Source organism: Balearica regulorum, chromosome 1 (genome assembly GCF_011004875.1).
Source record: "Balearica regulorum gibbericeps isolate bBalReg1 chromosome 1, bBalReg1.pri, whole genome shotgun sequence".
Taxonomy (NCBI): domain Eukaryota; kingdom Metazoa; phylum Chordata; class Aves; order Gruiformes; family Gruidae; genus Balearica; species Balearica regulorum.
Window position 1 is genome coordinate 59,845,544 of NC_046184.1, and position 18,010 is coordinate 59,863,553.

General features: G+C 43.5%; 1 protein-coding gene across 2 annotated transcripts in view; it reads left to right on the forward strand.

The window, feature by feature from the left end:
- SYN3 (synapsin III) overlaps positions 1-18,010 on the forward strand; it is a 203,255-nt gene that overhangs the window by 150,499 nt on the left and 34,746 nt on the right. For both annotated transcript variants that reach the window (XM_075753811.1, XM_075753818.1), the window contains one exon: positions 14,729-14,791. In XM_075753811.1, the coding sequence (XP_075609926.1) occupies positions 14,729-14,791 (63 nt within the window). The remainder of the gene's footprint in view (positions 1-14,728; positions 14,792-18,010) is intronic.

Here is an 18,010-nt window from a genome sequence, read left to right on the forward strand (position 1 = left end):
ATCATTTTCTCAAACCGATCAGCTCTATTGAACCTGAGATCTGAGCCCTTATTTCTCCAAACCTGGGAACTCAAGCTGTATTTGCCGTAAAGAGGGTGAGCAGGAGCTAATGCCTAATGGGATTATGCTGTTACTTTATTTCCTGACAGCACTCAGATAGTGTTTTTCAATGTCATCTACAGTCAGTATAAGCCCTTCATTATAACAGGCCAAGGTATCTGTGGGGCTTCCTCCCTTCCTGCTGCCTGTGTCTGCCCCAGAGCAGTTTACACTTTACAAGCCAGGTCAGCCCCACAATTTTTCTACCTGCACAAAGCCCCAGTGTAGGCACACTTCTATCAGCTTAAAACTCCTTTATTCACTTGACATACATTGTACCACCCTTTACAAATGTAACTGAGGTTCACTATGCAGGCTCAGGGTGCAAATCCCTTGCCTCGCTAGCTGGGCCTGGGCTGTCATGTCACAGAGGAGGATGAGTCCCAGCCTTGCACTGCTGCCAATGCACGTACCAGTTTTGGGCCTCATACCCCAAATGGACTTCCACTAAATGACACGCTTCCCATAGCCAACCTGGCAGCAAGGTCCATGTCCTAAGCATGACCCAAAGGACCGAAGTACCCATTCTCTGCTGGCTTGTCTGATCGTGTTCACAGAGAGGAATTGGTGAGGATAGCAGCAGCACTAAGCTTTCTTAATGTCATCTGGAGCCAGTATAAACCCCATTCATTATAAAAATTTCATTAACAGTTTAAATCTGCCCTGCTCATTGCTGGATCCATTTGCCCAACAGCATTGTAAGCTGTACAATGCAATTTACCCTGCTCATGAATAACATGGTCATGCAGTAGACCTCTCTTGCTGGCTGTCCCTTGAGAGAAAAGTTCTGGCCACTAGCTGACACTCCCAAGACAGATCAGAGTAATGAGCCTGAAATAGAGGTCACTGAAGTTCAGAGCTGGTTCAGTTTGCACCTGGGTATTTAATTCTTCACTTTTCTGGTTCCCATCAATAAGCTGTAAGCAAAGGAGAGCAGTCAGGAAACGGGAGCGGTAGGAACCAAGAATCAGGGTGTCCATGGGCATCTGCCTCCCATAACATTCATGCTGAATTAAAGCAAATAGCCTCTGCTTCACCTCATTTAGCCAGCTCACTTGCAGTTCACACCTATCCCATCCAGCTGTTTCCATTTTCATTTCTTCCTCTCGATTTACTGAAAAATTCTCCCTCACTCTTTCCATAAACTCAGCAGCCTGTCTTCTGTTGAAGTTACAAGTCAGATGTTAGCTTAGCCAGTGATTAATACAGCTCTTGAAAAGGTCAGCTTTGAATTTCACTGCCAAGTTCACCCACCTCTCTGGGCAACTCCTTATACCTCTTCTCTTTATTTCATAACATTATTTGCAGTTGAAAATAATTAAAACTGATATGCTACTTTATATCTTGAAAGCATATTAATTGTAAACTTGCTCTTGGGTGCTGGGAAATGTTTTGAGGCTGTGCTTGGAGAAGAAGGACCAGTTTAATTCACCTCTCGCACAGATTGCTTGTAACTGAAAATCTGATCTCTAGCTGTCTATCTAGTCCCGTGTACCACCTAACCACCTCTCGAAACAGCCCAGTGGATCTTAGTGAATTCAATATAATTATTGTCATCTATTGGTGGGGACACTCTAGAAGGATCACATCAAATTTTACACACAAACTAAAGGTTCCTCATTCTCCCTTGCTCCCAAGCCAGGGCAGTCTTTGTAAGCTTGGACAAGTAGTCTCACCACATTAAAGATTAAAGCTGGGTTTGTTGCATACTGCTTGTCCCGGTTCTGTCTGGGCTTCTATGTGTGCACCATCACCAAGGAAGAAGCTCTGGTCTGTATCAACATATGCAGAGTAACCCTTTTGATAGGTAATATTTTAGTGAATTTGATCTTGAAGTCTCTCACATGGAGAAATACAGTTAGGAGCAAGCAGATTTTTGCCTGTGAGTGTTTTTGTTTTCTTGTTCTTTTTGAAGTGAAAGAGGAAATGTGGGAACCATTTCTAAATTACCCATGCACCAAAGTGATGGAAGAAACCCAGAAAGAGATAAAGACCAGCAGCTGGAACATATTGTGGTACAAGGAAGCAATTAGCTTATGGCATAAAAGAATGAAATCACATATAGAAATGATTTGTGTCTCCTAGCGTTACCTTGGCAACCAGGAAACTTTGGGGGAAATGAGGCCCATGGTCCCAGGCCAGTGCTGGTGTGGTATGGAGATGTGCCACCCTAGAGGGAAGAGTCACAACCTTTCCTTGATGGTCTCAGCTGAGACCTTGCAGATGTGGGAAGAGACAAGAGGGAAGAAGGGGTCAGCTGCTTCCTCTCTCTCTGAGCTTTCCCAGCACTGCTCCAAGTTCCTGGAAGAGCTTGCTTCTCCCTGCCACAGGGATGCCTCACGGCAGCTTTGGTCCACGTCATCCTGGGACCCTATATCATAAGCTGGGTGACTGACCACAGCCTCTCGGCTGCCCTCCTACTCTCGGTCAGCCTCAACTTTGGGCACGAAAGGCCATCCTCACAGGATTGCTTAAAAGTTGCATCATCAAGTAATAAAACAGTGAAAATACCTTAGGGTGGGAGAGGAATTTGAGATAAACATTCTTTACAGACATTGCAAAAGAAACCATAGCCTCATCGAAATGAATGAGCTAACTCCCATTGCCTTCAGTGCGGCCAGGACTTCAGTCTGTACATGTGAGATGCCATGCTGCCATAGTGATGAGCTCAGGATAGCATTAGCCACATGAAGTCAGACAGCTGGATTGATGGATGTAATCAAATTTCCTGCCCCGTTTACAGTTTTACCATCCAAAGCCTCAATTTAATCAGCGGTCGTACTCATAATGGGATTTGTTTCAGGAGGGACCCCATTTACCACTCCCAGTTTTAGAGAGCTGGTTAATCCTTTCATGGGGCAGGGTTTGCATATCACGCATCATAAACTTCCTATGTGAAGGTTGAGGAAGAAAGGACAGGATTTGTCATAAGTGCTCCGTGAGAGTGTCTTCACAGCAGGCACAGAGATACCCAAGCAGATGGCTTCACCCCATTAACTTCTCACGGGTGGAGACCAAGGTCCAAAAATACACAGCAGTCAGATCCATGTATCCCAAGCCCCCTCTCCCTCCCTAGAAAGGCCTGGGAACAGAAACACCCAAGCTGTCCCTGCATAAGCCATCTACATGTGGCTTTTTTGCCACATTCATCCAGCTCTACATTTCCCAGCTCCAAACTGGTGAGCCTGCATCATGATGTGCTTCATGAGCTTATTGGCCCAGAGGATCTCTACGCAGTGTCCCACAGCGTGGAGTGGATGTGCCAGCTCCGGTCCCACTGAGGTTACGGAAAAATTCACTGTGTACAAAGGGTCACAGCAGCTTTCATGCTTTTGGGAACCCCTCCCACCAAGGACTATCGCTAGCTCTGTGTGGTGCAGGATCAGTTTAAAATAACTTCACTTGAGCGCTCCATGGAAATCCCCTGCCAGTCACCCTCCTCACGTGCTTTTTGTTCTGAGAATCAACAGGCCTCAAAGAGCGGTCTCAGAAGAGGCCACATCTGTACAGAGTTTGCTTTCATCCCCACAAGGGTTCCCAAACAATGCCAGTGCCAGCCGGAGGTTTGCTGAATGGTATGAGAACCAAAGGCTTTCTTTGCTTTCTGTTCATCCATTAAAACCTTGTGAGTCAAAATTAAGAGGACAGGAGTGGGAGCTTTTGGAGGCTGTGGTTTCTCACAAATGTCTAAAGCTAAGTACTAATGAGAAAGTTTTAAAAAAAAGTCTGTAACCCATCACCACAGCAATGCCACAATTAAGAGACAAATCCAGTGTGCGCTGCTTTACATTTATGATGCAGACAAACTAATTTAGCTAATTAGGACTGTCTACAAAATACATATGAAATAGTACTCTGTCCTCAAGGTCCAGTATTAGAGATTCTTGCTACTGAAGTCCAAAAGTGCACAGACACACAGCCTGGACACCTGCTACTCTCTGAGCATGGAATTAGCTGAGCCACCTCCACATGGGAAATTTTGGAACATTTACTTCATTGACCCACCCACAACTGATGGGTGAAAAACCCATCAGTTGAGAAGCCCACAAGGATAAGTGTATATAAAACTCTCTTTGATATCAGAATTTAAGAAACAAAACCAAGAAAAAGTGAAAAGCCCAGTTGGCTTCTCCCACTTAAGACTAAGTTTTATCTTACTAGTTTTGAGTAGTCCTAAACACATTGAGGTATGATTTAGCTTCTTTGGGAGAGCAAACAATTTTTCTTTGTCAATGCAATTATTTTTTTGCTGTTTAAAACAAAGGACTTCCCAGTCCCCTGAAGTTTGGTCTATATATATATATTTAATAGTAACTCTTTGTGCAGCACAAAAGCTCAGCAGAGAAGTTCAGCTGCTGCATTTCTGAGATGCTGGCACTACCTCCATGAGAAATAAAGCCAGGACCACTCTAAAAGACTTCAGCAACCCGTTTTGGAGAATAATTTAATGTCATGAAGTCTGATGGGAGGAGAAGAGGTAGAGTTGTAATAAGGAAACAAGTACCCGTCTTTCCAGACTAGTTTCAGACTTCACCTGTGAGTGAGAACAATGCTCGTGCAGCAGTGAAAAGAAGTGCATTTGGTGACATGAGGTAGCGTAGGCGAATGGTGCTTCTGTTCCTCTTGCTTCCCCCCTGTGCCTGGCACTGCCTCCAGCCAGAGTGCCAGGCATGAGCTCCCCTGGTGAGCCCAATGCCCTTCTTTTGGGCACATGCCCATTTACCTCCATGCCCGGTTTCTGCCCACATTCCAAAATCCTACCTGGATCCCATGACAGCTTCAGTAATGTGCCTGGGAAAGAAACAAATACCTTCCTGTACTGGGCGTGGACCGGCTCACTCACATTTGTCTCATTTATCCCAGCGAAGTGGAGATATTGCCTCACAGATGAAATCAACTCAGGTCTCCACCTCTTTTTCCAGTAAAGGGCGAACCCTTTCTCTCTAGACAAAACAGAAGGAGTGGGCTCACGGAGACCACAGCATCCTTTGCTGCTCCAGGCTTGGCCAAGCTAAAGAAGAGGGTCTATATGTTACTCCAAAAGGAATTTCTCTGCTTCCTGCTGCTTTCCATTCCTGGCTGCTGCAGCCTGCGGTACATCAATGTGTGTGCTCAGCAGGGGAAAAATGCTGCTGACCGAGGTGGTGGTTGCAAGATGAAAAAGGCTGATCCAAACAGTGGTTTCTTCTGTCTTTCTCTGAATGCGTTCACTTCAGGAGCCCCTTTCTCATTACAGCTGGGAAAGATGTAAACAGAAGCCAGGCCCAGCTGAAAATAACTCTGCTCGTGTCCCGTGTGGAGCCTGCTTGACTTCCCTACTGGTTTTGACTCCCAATGGCAGCACTGAGCACTGAGGTCGCAGAGTTTGCGTATAGGATAGTCGCACAGGACACCCACTGAATATATTTCTTCCACTTCATTGGAAGCTCTAATGGCTTTAGCGAACAGGTGGAGCAGGATCGTATCTTATCTCATGGAATAAGCCACAAGAGGGAGACAAATACCCATATGGTGCCATTGTGGGCTCCTGCCCTTAAAGCCTAGGTAGGAAAAGGTTTTCTCAGCTCTTGAGAGGTTTGAAGGTTTCACATTATTTCCCTAACCCAAAGTCAAAGTCTCGAAAATCCTCAAGAATGAAACATGGATAAATAAAATTAATGTCAGAAAAACTTCCTTTTTATAGTTTGGAAGCATTTCATTTCCCCTTTGGATTAAAAAGAACAAAAAGTTAATTAGTGCTCATTCACAGAATCATTGAAACATGACACTTTCAGCTTTGCAAATATAAAGTTTGCACTTTGGGACCTCATTTTCCTCCCCATGCAACTGCTGAATTTGGAGAGATGGTGAAATAGAGCCCTTCCTGCAGTTTTTGGCTTCTACTAAAAACATGTAATTTGAAAGTTCCTAAGAAATCTCAAGAGACATAAAGCTAATTTAATCATAGGATACAATGGCTGCCTTTCATGTCCTCAGTCTCTCTGACATGAGGCAAAAATTAGTCTGGATAAACACGGAAGATTTTTATCTGGAGAGAGAAGCTTGAAACTGTGAAGCACAAGAATGAGGATATAGGAAGAACAAGGCTCATACTTGGCCCCCACATGCTCTAGGTGCCTACAAAAGATGCCACAACAGCTTCAGGGTTCAGAAGAGCTGCTGCCAGAATTCAATTCCATGTGCAGCTTGTGGAGGAAGTAGGTCCATGGAAAAGGGCTTTGGAGACGCTGACTCCCAGTATTTATGTCCTAGAGCATGAAAAGCAGAGGATGTGTATTTCACAGTGAGGCCACATTAGTGAAGTATTTGAATTCCTGCATGAGCCTAAGGGCTCAAAATGCTGAAAATAAGATCTGGCTGTAAAATAGGACAAACTGGGCCCATAGCATAAACATTTCTTATGTGAGGTAATACCTGACTTTTCAGGTCAGTGGCCAAAAGAAATGTGGTGTAAATATCTGTGGCTGTGGGTAAAAAATGCACCCATTACGAATTTGATCTGAAAAAGGTAGTCAATGGAAATTATCATATGGGAGCGGTATGACATATGGCCGCATGTAATAGACCATTCATCTGTACAACTGACAGACATACAAAAATAGGGCATAATGTGAGATAAAAACTACTCTCCTGCTTGACCCTGTGAGACAGACTGAGGCTACATTAACAGTAGCAAACCATACAGTGCCAGGCCCATTGCCTGGCAACTCTGGCATGGTCCAACCCCAGCTCTCTTGGCCTTCAGTGTCCTATGGGGTTTGGCTGCAGGCTTATGCTGGTTTCCATGTTGTGCTTGGGAATTGCTTGGGAGAAGGCTATTTGGCTTGAGCCAGAATATGCCAGAGATCAGTCTAATAATTTAGCAGTGTAGGTAACTCAGGGATGTTTTCCTTGCTAAAGCATTGCTCTGTTTACTATTATAGATGTACCCTAGGATGTCAGCTGCAGGTTGACACTTCCCATGTTCCTCTTTCTTCTTTATGTCCAAAGTCCCTTATGCTCTGGAGCATTAATCAAGATTACCAGCTGTCCTTTTAAAAAAGTATAAAAATAAATCAGGGATTTTTCAAAAAAGTCCAGCTGTGACTGCCTGGTTCTCTGTGCTGCTATTTCTATAGCTCTGAGTGCTGATGAATGACAAGGAAGGAGGTGGTGATCCATTGCCAGCTTTCAGGAGCCCAGAGGATATTTCAAATGTTCCACTGGACCATGGTATCCTGTTCCAGTACCAGGCAGCATCCATGACTGGTGGCTTGTGGCCCTCTTCCTACCAGCATCTGACATGGCAATGTCAGCCAATGCTGCACGGGGGTCACTGGCACAGTTACAACAGCATGAGACTTACAATAAAACATCAGAGACGTTTCTGTGTCAGGCTCGATGGATGTACTAATAAGCCCAGGGTCCACTTCTCATTTTATACAGACATAACTGCACCACTCTCAAATGTGCTACAGAAGGTTGTGAAATCACGACCAAGCCCTTGCGGTCGTGTGTGATTCTCCTGAGCTTTGCAGTCAGGGCACGTGGCTTCACTTTGTGTAAAAGCTGGGGTGAGAACCATATTCACTTTGCCCTTTGGAGACAGAAAAGCAGCTGCAGCAGACTGCAGGGTGAGGTTAGAGACAAGCAGTAACAGGGGAATGATCAGCTTTGGTGAGACCTAATTATTCCTGCGCTGCCTGTTGCTGAAGGTTGTTTTCCACTGTGAAGTTCAGGGGAGTTTTGGTGTCTCCAAAGAAACCCCATGCTGCTCATTTTGAAATCAGCAAGAATTCAGAGTTTGCCCCAAAAAAGGGACAGTCAAGCTTTCCGAGTGAAGAAAGAGTCTGTCAGCCAGCGTCTTGTGAGCCTTAGGTGTTCTTGGAAGAGAAATGGCTTTGAAGACTCCAACCTCATAACACGTTTTTTCCCCTCTGTCTCCTTCCTGTATCTTCTATCACAGCTTAGGGGCTACAGTTGTTCCAAAGGTAACCCATCAGAAGAAAATTCCTAGAGAGTTCGTCACCCAGTCAACAACTACTGTTCACCATCTCTCCCTCTGCAATGTGTTTACATGGGGAACAGAATTTTCCAATTAGAGAAAAATACAGCAAAAGGTACCCAATTCAGGTCAGGGGGGAGAGGAAACTCAAGAGTGTCTTCTCTTCCACCGCATCTTGCAAATAATATTTAAACAGTTTTTCAACATCTGGAGTTTGGGGAATGTATTCACTCTCCTAGCAAGCAAGGAAAGAAAAGCGGCTTCCCTAAGGGCAACACTGCAAAATACTGGCTAAGTGAACACCACGCATTAAGAAATTAAACTTTTCTACATACTCATAACAACCTTGAAAAAACTTGCTTGTATTTTAAGACATGGTAATGGGGATTTATTGACCAGGACTGATAGATACATGTGTGAATACAAACACACGCATGCGCATACACACACATACTATATTAGTTTTTTGCTGAGCATCTGCTTGTCTGGATATGTTCATATAATTCTCACACTTCAAGCTCCAAGGGAATGAGGATAATATCAAATGCTCACACTCTTATCCTCCAAATGCTGAGGGGGACCACTGGGAACCTAAAAGCATCCTGTCTCAAATAAAGGAGAAGTTAAGTAACATTAGAGGTGGAATTAATGACAAAAAGTTGTGTTTTGTGTTTAACCCTTTCCACTTGCTTCCGTGACCAGTTCTAACCGCAGCAAGTGCTAGGAGCCCTGAAACATTGGTTTGTGGTTTGTTTACTCAAGGATGTGGGGACTAAGTCATGTTGCTGGTTTTCTTTCTATTTTTTTTTTTAATCTTTTTTTTGTGTTGTGCTTTTAAAAAGCAATGGTAGAATCAAAGGATAATTTTTTTACCACTCTGAAGGATCTTCACACCCTAAGGCACTGCCGACTTCAGTTAGTAGCACAAATTAATTCATGCTGTATCTCCATCTAGTTACTTACTATGTTCATTCCTACCTGAAGCTGGAGGTCTCAGCTCCAGTGCTAAATGAAATGAAAATTCCATCCCTCTAAAGCATCTTAAATCTAACCCTTTGCTTTGCAGGCATTCCTGGTCATCCCATTGCTCTCACAGATATCCAGGCCTGCAGCAGTGAGGTCCCCTTCAAATTATTGAGTGTTTTTTCTCCCCCAAAACCTTGTACTCAGCAGCCTCGTTCTTGCCTCTTCTTTATGCCACCTCCAAAACTTGCTTGCTTGCTAAAACTTTGGTCTCTGCCCTTTTACAGTGCTTTGCATCAAGTGTGTTAGTTTATTCCCATTTGATTTTATAAGCCTTCCTTACAGACTGCTAAAACTACTGTGAACTAAATCATCCACCTTGTCCACAGCGCTGATTTCATCACCTCAGCTCAGTAAAGCTCTGTAAAACTTAACCCCTCTTAAAATTATATGCTGTCTCTTCTTTTGCTAGAAGGAGCACTGTTGTATTCCAGCTCCCATCCCATCTATCAACCACTGTACTGTTTCAGGCCCTACCTTGTACAATGCTGTCTTGATCCAGCTGTTATTGAACTCCTCCTGTCAGAAGTATCTCATCACTTTTCTTATCATAACCCCTATCCCCTCCTTCCTCCGGAGACCCTTGAGGATACCTACTCCTCCTCAGGATTTATTTCAGTTGGCTTGGAAGCATAGGCGCTCTTTCCCCAGCTAATGATTTTTTCTTCATTGTGTTATAATTATAATACAGTAATGAATACACACAAGTGTGTTTTAAAGGAATCCATAGGACGTGTCTTTAATAGAGCACAGATGTTAATGCTGGCAACTCTTACTGTTCAACATGTTCTCCCATCATCACTTGTTGTTTCTTACACTATTTCCGATCTGGTAAACAGCAGAGGGGAAGGACTTGTCTGTCATAGCCATTGGCCACCACAGACCTCCATGGGGCTGCAGTATTAATCCACAGAGTGAGCCATTCTGCATGCAGTTGGTGATTACGTCAACTCATGAGTAAAAGAATAATAGGAAGCACTACTGTTTCTCCTCCGTATTTCACTGTACAGCCCTGACTTTGCCATTCCTGGCAAGGCTGGCACACAATCAATGCAGATCTTCAGCTCAGATTTTCAGTAAGATAGTTCCATAAACACAATGACATCGTGTCATGACATCATTACTTTCCTGTCGGTTTAAATCAGCTTGCTTGCTTTTACAGGAAATCATATATATTCACTGTGCCTCCAACTTAATTGACACCAGGGAAGTGCCACACACATTACTTTCAACATTTAGCTCTCAAGTGCATGAACAACATTCCCATAATCCATTAGGTACCCACCCAGAACAGACTTTGTCATCACACAAGTAAAGGCAGCTAAATAAACAGAAAGGTCAGTTTTAGAGTATAAAAGCTTGAAAAAATCACAAGTATCCCTTTTGGGGGAAGGGTGAAGCAAAGATTACAGTACCTTGTGCTATGTGGGCTTCTGGCCTGATTGAAAACAGTGGGCACTATGGTAATACAATACTGGTGCCAAGAGACCAAAGTTTTAATGTCTTCATCTCCCATCTCCCCAAATCCTTCCTAATATTATCTATGAAGTCATTGCACCCTGGACTATTCATTTTATCATTGACTGGAAAGGCTTTGCAGAAGAAAGAATAAATAATGCTGTTACCTGGAAGTGCATCATATGAGATGAGATGGATAATGTGAACTAATGCACAAAACTAAATATGGCAGAAGGAAATCAAAAGAGACATTATGCCTTGTTTATGGACTACAGGACAGTACGCAAAATCACAGACCTAAGATCAGCATCTCTTTTGAGGGCCTCAGTGAAACAAGAGTGGAAAGCATTATATTTATGGGATAGATCAGGTTTCATCTAAGATTCCTCCCTTCGGATCAATTTATATCCAACTCTATTCTACTGCTCCACCAGCAGTAAATACAGAAAATATTCATATATTTACAAGAAATATTGAAAACCTCATTTGTTGGACAGGAGGGGCAGAGGGTAAGGGAGAAAGTGTCATAGTTTACAGCCACATGTTTTCAAATAAAGGCTAATGTATGCATACCGGCACTCGCTTTTACACACCAGTGCCAAAATACTGATTAACTGCAAAGTGATCTTTGCAGTGACACTACACACAGAACAGAGCCCTTAAAAAGAGGGGCTAAAATGATATACTTTGGGCCACCAGTGTTGTAAGTTGGAAAAAACTTTATGACTCTCCCTTCACTCCTACCAAAGAGGGCTTTGCTGAGTTCCCAATTCAGGATTCATACTCCTGCTTGACCCTAAACAAGTATCTTGATACACCAAGTTCTAGACACGTATGTAAACTTTGCCATCTCAAGGCTTTTGCGTGACAACATCTGGGAGTACATTTATAGGATTTTTAACTCAAAGGGTTGAGTTATGCATATGAACTAATACCCTGCATCTGACCACTGAGCTAGCTGCAGTGCTACAGTCCCATCCCAAAACCCACAGACATCATCTATACCAGCCCTGTCAACAGTTCATGTATTTTAAAGCATCAAAGTGTTTTTCCTCATTTTTCCAAGAAAAAAGAGCCCTTACAACACATAAACACATAGAAAGACACAGACATATTTCTTTGCATGATTTCAGTAAAAACATGCTTTTCTTATTAAACTCTGGTGCTATCCTTTGATTATAAGCATCTTCTTTCCCAGAAAATCTATGAGTAAGTATGTGTAAATACTCATCTCAGGGGTCTGCCCTTGTGGCGGCTGTGGCCACCCCCAGAACTTCTCACCACATATGTGTGTGAATTGCCTCATAGTGGCGTGTATAATACATTCTCCCTTCCCTTGGCTTCCCTATCCATCTGGGTGCTTGCCAAGTATGCTGGCTGGCCACCTTATTAACAACAGAAATGGGACTCGGGTCCCAGCAAGACTCTGGAGGAAGCTGGAAATATCTCCCTTGACTGCGGTGAAGTTTGGCCCGCTCGTAACGCTTCAGCAAGGGCTTCCTAGCTCCATTATTGGGTGGTTGTGGACTCTGGTTGCTTTAGTCCTGCGTATTATTGAGAGCTTTTGGTTCCACTTAACTTCAGCACAAACTAAGGGCACTCCATTGTCACTAGATAAACCCATTATAAAATGCAGATTAAGTATATGGGCTGCTCTCTCTCATTGGTTCCTCCATAAGGCAGGTTCACATACATGGAAATTTGGTGGGCTCTCAGTGGCAGAAGCAGGCAATCCATGCGCCAGTGTTTCCTTGGAGCTGCCACATATTCAGAGTCTAGATCTGTGTTTCAGCCGAAGCCCCAGGCACTATGGCCACCCCAAGTCGCTTGTGACTCCAGTGTCCTCTGGCACTAGCTGGTCACCCCTACACAGGATGAGGCCAAGCCTTACCAAGAAAGCTGAATTCATGTTTCCAAGAAGCAAAGAGAAAGGGAGAGGTTTGAGCAGAACGTTGTCATTGCCGGTGGTTTCTTCCAGCCTAGCAATAAACTTGGGTTGTTTATTGGATCCCAAATTTTCTTCACATGTACACAGGAAAACAGATGCTTCCCACTCCGGGGCCCCATGCTTGAGCCAGGCTCCCTCAGCAAAACCCACAGGTAGGGTACACAAACAGGGCAGCAGAGACATCGCTTCCTGCCTCTGGCTGCTTTGAGCTGGTGATACAACATTATCTATCCCGCACACTTCTTTGGCCTCCTTGCCAGGGTATCGGGCCAGCTCGCAGCATGCAGCTTGCTTTTCCTGTGCGGTAGGAACAGCTGCCGCCTCCGCTCACAAACAGGGAACAGAGGCCAGGGCTTGCAAGGGCTTTGGCTCAAATAGTGTGCATGGGGCATGGATGACAGAGCTGGGAAGTAAGCCAGGTGTCCCAGAGCCTGAGCAGGTGGGTGCCCTAACTACTAGGTTACCTTTCATCTTCCAGCATTAAAGGCCTGGCACGGTCCATCCATAGCCCTATCTTCAGTAAGCCTCAGGTGCAGTCCTCCATTTGATTCATTTATGCCAGCAGCAAATTAAGTTTCAGGCTCTTACGATGAATTAGAGAGGCAAAGAGGAAATAGAGCACAATTGCTTGGACATATGCTTAACTATGGGGCTTCAGGATGGCCACCTATTACAAGCTCTTGCCTCTTCTTCTGAAACAGTGGGTGTTGGTCCCTGCCTGTGCCAGGACTGAGATTTATTGCAGCTGTGTGCCCTTCTGTGGTCCAAAGAGGATCCTTCAGCTTTCTGTCTGAAGAAGGTCCTCACAAGAGACAGGTTGTTTGAGAACATGACGCACTCACTGTTCCCCTCTTCTGTGACATTTCTTTACATAAGCAGCTGAATAGCAAAAGATATAGTGTTCATTACTAATTTTGTTATTTATAGCAAACTGCCACAGATGGAGACTGCAGCACCATTCTATCTTTAGGGCGTAGCACCTGCCTGTCCATACAGACAATTGGTAATTAGGACAAGAACAATTTGTTTATCTATTCTCAAACTTAAATAAATACAAGAGCCATTTATCTGTCAAAATTCAACTCCCTCCCATTGCCAGATCTCCAGGTTAACTGCTTAGTGAATAGAACTCATTGCTTCAGGCATTTAGGTAAAGCAAAAGTGTCTTTTAAAAGTATTCCTATTAAAGACAATGAAATATGCAATAACAAATAACAGGTTATTTGAAGGCATAGCACTTAGATCACAAGAATCAGGAACACAGATCAAGCTGAAGATCACAGGGATGTCAAGCAGAGGCATAGAAATGGACCAACCAGTACGTAGCGGAGGTGTGGTGTATATATCCTGGTTTCTCCTGGCATGTGCACTTCCTACCAGTCCAGCCACCCAGCTCTCAGATGATCACTCCAAGTGAATCCTTGCATGAGCATGAAACTAAGGAGTAGAAGGCAGAGAGGATACTTGCCGTTCTCCAAGTAAAATCCCACAAGTGCACTAAGATGCACCTGCATGGCTCAGATGGCAGAACCTGCCCAATGTAAAAAACACATAAGGCAAGGAGAGGACATGACATATTTTTTTCTGTTTTTATTGCTGATTACAACTCTTCTTTGTTCTCTTTTATTCCCTATACCCATCTCTGAAGTTAGAGAAGAGAGGAAGAGGCTTTATGAATAGATGGACTTCATGAGTTGTACCCAAGGTCTGGCCCCTGTTCCCTCTCTCCTTGCCTCCAGCACTACTGATGGGAGCCACTGAGGGACTGCTCACACTCATTTTATCCGCCAAAGCAGTCTGTGTGGAAAAAACCAAACAACCCTTCTCTTTCTCACAATTCAGATGTTTTCAGCAGGTTTTGACAGGATGTTTGCAGGTGCAGCTTTTTTAACATGCATATGAATGTACACACATCCATACATACACGGTGGGAAAAGCAATGAGAAAAAATCAGAAGGTTTTAGAGGTTACTACTATCAGGCAGCAAAAGTGGGTCGGATCAGAGGAATTCTGCCTGGGCTTCATTTCTGATCATATGAGTCCCAGTGAAGAGCTATTTGCTTATTGTCCTACCACCTGGACAATCTTTATTTGACCTTTTTATCCTTCCATCAGCATCCAGGAAGGGGATAATAGCTACTAAATAAAAGTAAACTATTTCAAATACAACGGCTGGAAAGAAATACTAATGAGGACCACCTTCTTTTGTATTTCAGCTCACAACTCTGAATTTTCCTGTTGTGGTCAAGCTGGGACATGCACATGCTGGAATGGGGAAGGTAAGTAAAAGAAAAAATATGTATAGCTCAGGAAACAGATATATGTGTGGCACAGCATTCCTGTGATCGTACATGGCATGTGGCCAGCCAGCGAAAGGGTTAAACATCCCCACAGCCTATCTGGGTTGCACTGGCTGTTCCTGTGCGAGAAAAGGCCTTTTTCCGCTGTCACGCACTCGGAGACAGGGAGTAGTATTGGGCTGGAGGCTGTCTGGGATGCGGGAAGGGGGGTTGTGAAGAATGGGGGAAAAGCTGGCTGGGCTGAAGTCATTAGGCTCGTCTTTTATATACTTTCTCCTCTCCTGAAAGTGGTAATGTTGTTTATTCAAGCACCTGTAATGTGCAGCTACACCCTATAGCTCTCACAATGAGGAGCAGCAGCACTGGTCTTTTTGAGCGCATTATGATGACCTTATTCAATAAAACAGCAGCCCTTCAGTTATTTTTTTCCTCCTTGCAAGGAAGAACAAGACCTTACAAAGCAGAGTGGCTGGTTGCCTGCCAAGGAATCCTGAAAAACAGTTCACTCCCCAGAAGGACCTGTTTGTTTTTCCCAGGCTCTCTGGGATCTTTATTCCCCCAGTGAAATAGCAGTCCCTGTTTCTTGGGGGTGACTGGGCTCCCCTTTCAGTGAGGCGTCACCAGCACATTCCTGCTGCGCTTTAGGCTCCTCTTTCTTGCATATACCTTTTAAAAAAAGCACCCCCTATCTGTCTAAAACTTGATTTGTTCAGAAGTAGGAAATTCTGATGCATCATCTCTGAATCCAAATGGGTAGTACATGAATTTTGTAACTGATACCCCTGTCACAGTGCTTCCCTAGAGCAGACAGACCTTCTCCCAGCCTCAAACTTTGCCTGAAAATTATATATAGGTATGCCAAACCTAAACTTGGTACACCTTGTTTGCTTGCGCTCTGGAAACAGAAGTCCTTTCTGGCTTATTGGATTGCACATGGAAGCTCTTGATCTTTCTAGCTTGGGTTGCAATGTTCCCCTGTCTGGATGGTAGCTGCTGGAGAGGAAGTGGGCTCAGGTGCCAGTAGTGGAGTTGGCTTTCAGCATCAAAGAACAAACATTTAAATAAGCAGGAAATGTTTGTTAAAATATTGGTGCTGCGTATGTTAAACAGGCAGAGGTGTCATTGAATTAGAGTACATGCGGACAGCCCAGAGCTGCTTGTGGAGCAAGCCACTGAACATGTGCCTAGGAAGGTTTTCATTAGCAAAATCCAACCAGGACAAACAAAGGTGAAGAAAACTCTCCCTGAGGAAAGGTTTCAAGTTCCTTGAGACCTTGCAATCCTGGATCTCTTTGACTGCTCTGCAATTTCATCTATAATGTAGGGAGGACTTCCTGTGACTCTTGTGCAGAAAGGACTCTCGGTGGCTACAGAAATGAGGGCAGAATCAGAGAAAAGTACCCCAACCTTAAGAGTTTTTCCAGACAAAACTCTCAGCAGAATATTGAGCTGTTGTTTTCTGCTCCAGACACCAGATCTTCCACCTCTCACTTTCCCTCCCATTTTATTCTTTAATGATGTTGATTTTTGCTGTCACAAGTTATAGGGGAAGAGGGTTTCTATTCAAACTCCAAGGACAATTGTATGCAGTGGTACAAGGGGGTATGTAGGAAGTAGTTCCAGATGAAGATAGGCTGACAGCCAGGATCTTAGAAGAAAGAGTTGGTCTGAGGCCAAGTTTACTTTAGTCCATTGTGAAATTAGGACTACTAGCAAAGTCTGGATGTGGATTTGGTTTCAGAGTTTCAACACTGCTCTGTTCAGTAGATAGGGACAGTACAGGAAGGAATGGTTGTTGACCTTACGGTTTTAGTTTGGGCCCTTCTCCAGCCACAAGCAGCCTGAAGGAAAGTTGAGACTGATTAAATTAGTCTTCTTGCAGTCCCACTGCATTTCATTGCGTAGAGCAAAAAGAGAAGAGAGAAAGTGAAAATAAAATAAAGAACAAGTCAGTTGATTTAAAAGACAAGTAACAGGAATTTGTTTTATGTTGTTTTTAAGGTAATAGGATTCGACTCCAGGTGGGGCTGACAGAAAGAAACCACAGAAAATGTCAGGAGAAATATAGAGAAGCAGAACTAAGGGTACACTAGAAAAGTAGCACCTATAGGTAAAAAAAATTAAACCTCCAGTTAAGTAATTCAGAAGAGGAAAGTGTCCAGGAGACATAATGATGGATTTAACCATCATAGTGTAAAAGCAGTAATCAGTGATGATAAGGAGATTATAGAGAGCTAAAGGATTTCTTTGCATTGGTCTTCAGAAGTAGAGATGATAGCAGAAAATAGCAGGTCTTTAGCTGTAAAATATATGTAATATGAAAAGAGAGAGGTTTGCTTTTGGTTTAGATGAGTGTAAGAAAGTAAATGTTAATAAAGCACCTGCATTGGGTCATGTTTTATATAAAAGCAGTGACTGAAGAAACAAAGGATAAAATAACCAACCTGTTAGCCAAAGTACACGTGTTAATATTAAAAACAGCACTTACTGCAACAAATGATACCAAGATAGTGAGCCATGTATTTGTACCTGTAATGGGTGCTTCAAAGGATGTGAGCATTCAGATTGCAATCTCATTACCAGCAGAAATTGTCAAGGAAGTACTTACATTTTTCTTGTTATTAATGATAAAATCACACGTAATGGGAGGCACCAAGACTTAGAAGAATGAGCAAAGATGGAAAGTCCAGACACTGTTATTCTTTATTTGTACTGAGGCAGTGCCCAGGAGCCAGAAAAACTCTGGACACAGAAATTGCCTCTTCCCCAAAGAGCTCCACCATTGACTTGCAGGGAGATTTGTGTTATTTCATAGTTCTTCTTCAGTTTCTCTGTGTTACAGACCAAAGGGATTACAATAATTACCTGATACTTATTGCTAATTCATGATCATAAGGCTCTTGGCACTATAAGAAGTGCTGAGTGTTTATTATTTTGCAATAATGGCTAGAAAAACCATAATTATAATAGACTTTCTGTCATGGTTTAACCTGAGCCAGCAACTAAGCACCATGCAGCCGCTCACTCCCCTTTCGCAGGGTGGGGGAGAGAATCAGAAGAGTAAAAATGAGAAAACCTGTGGGTTGAGACAAAGACAGTTTAATAGGTAAAGCAAAAGCCACACACACAAGCAAAGCAAAACAAGGAATTCATTCATCACTTCCCATCAGCAGGCAGATGTTCAGTCATCTCCAGGAA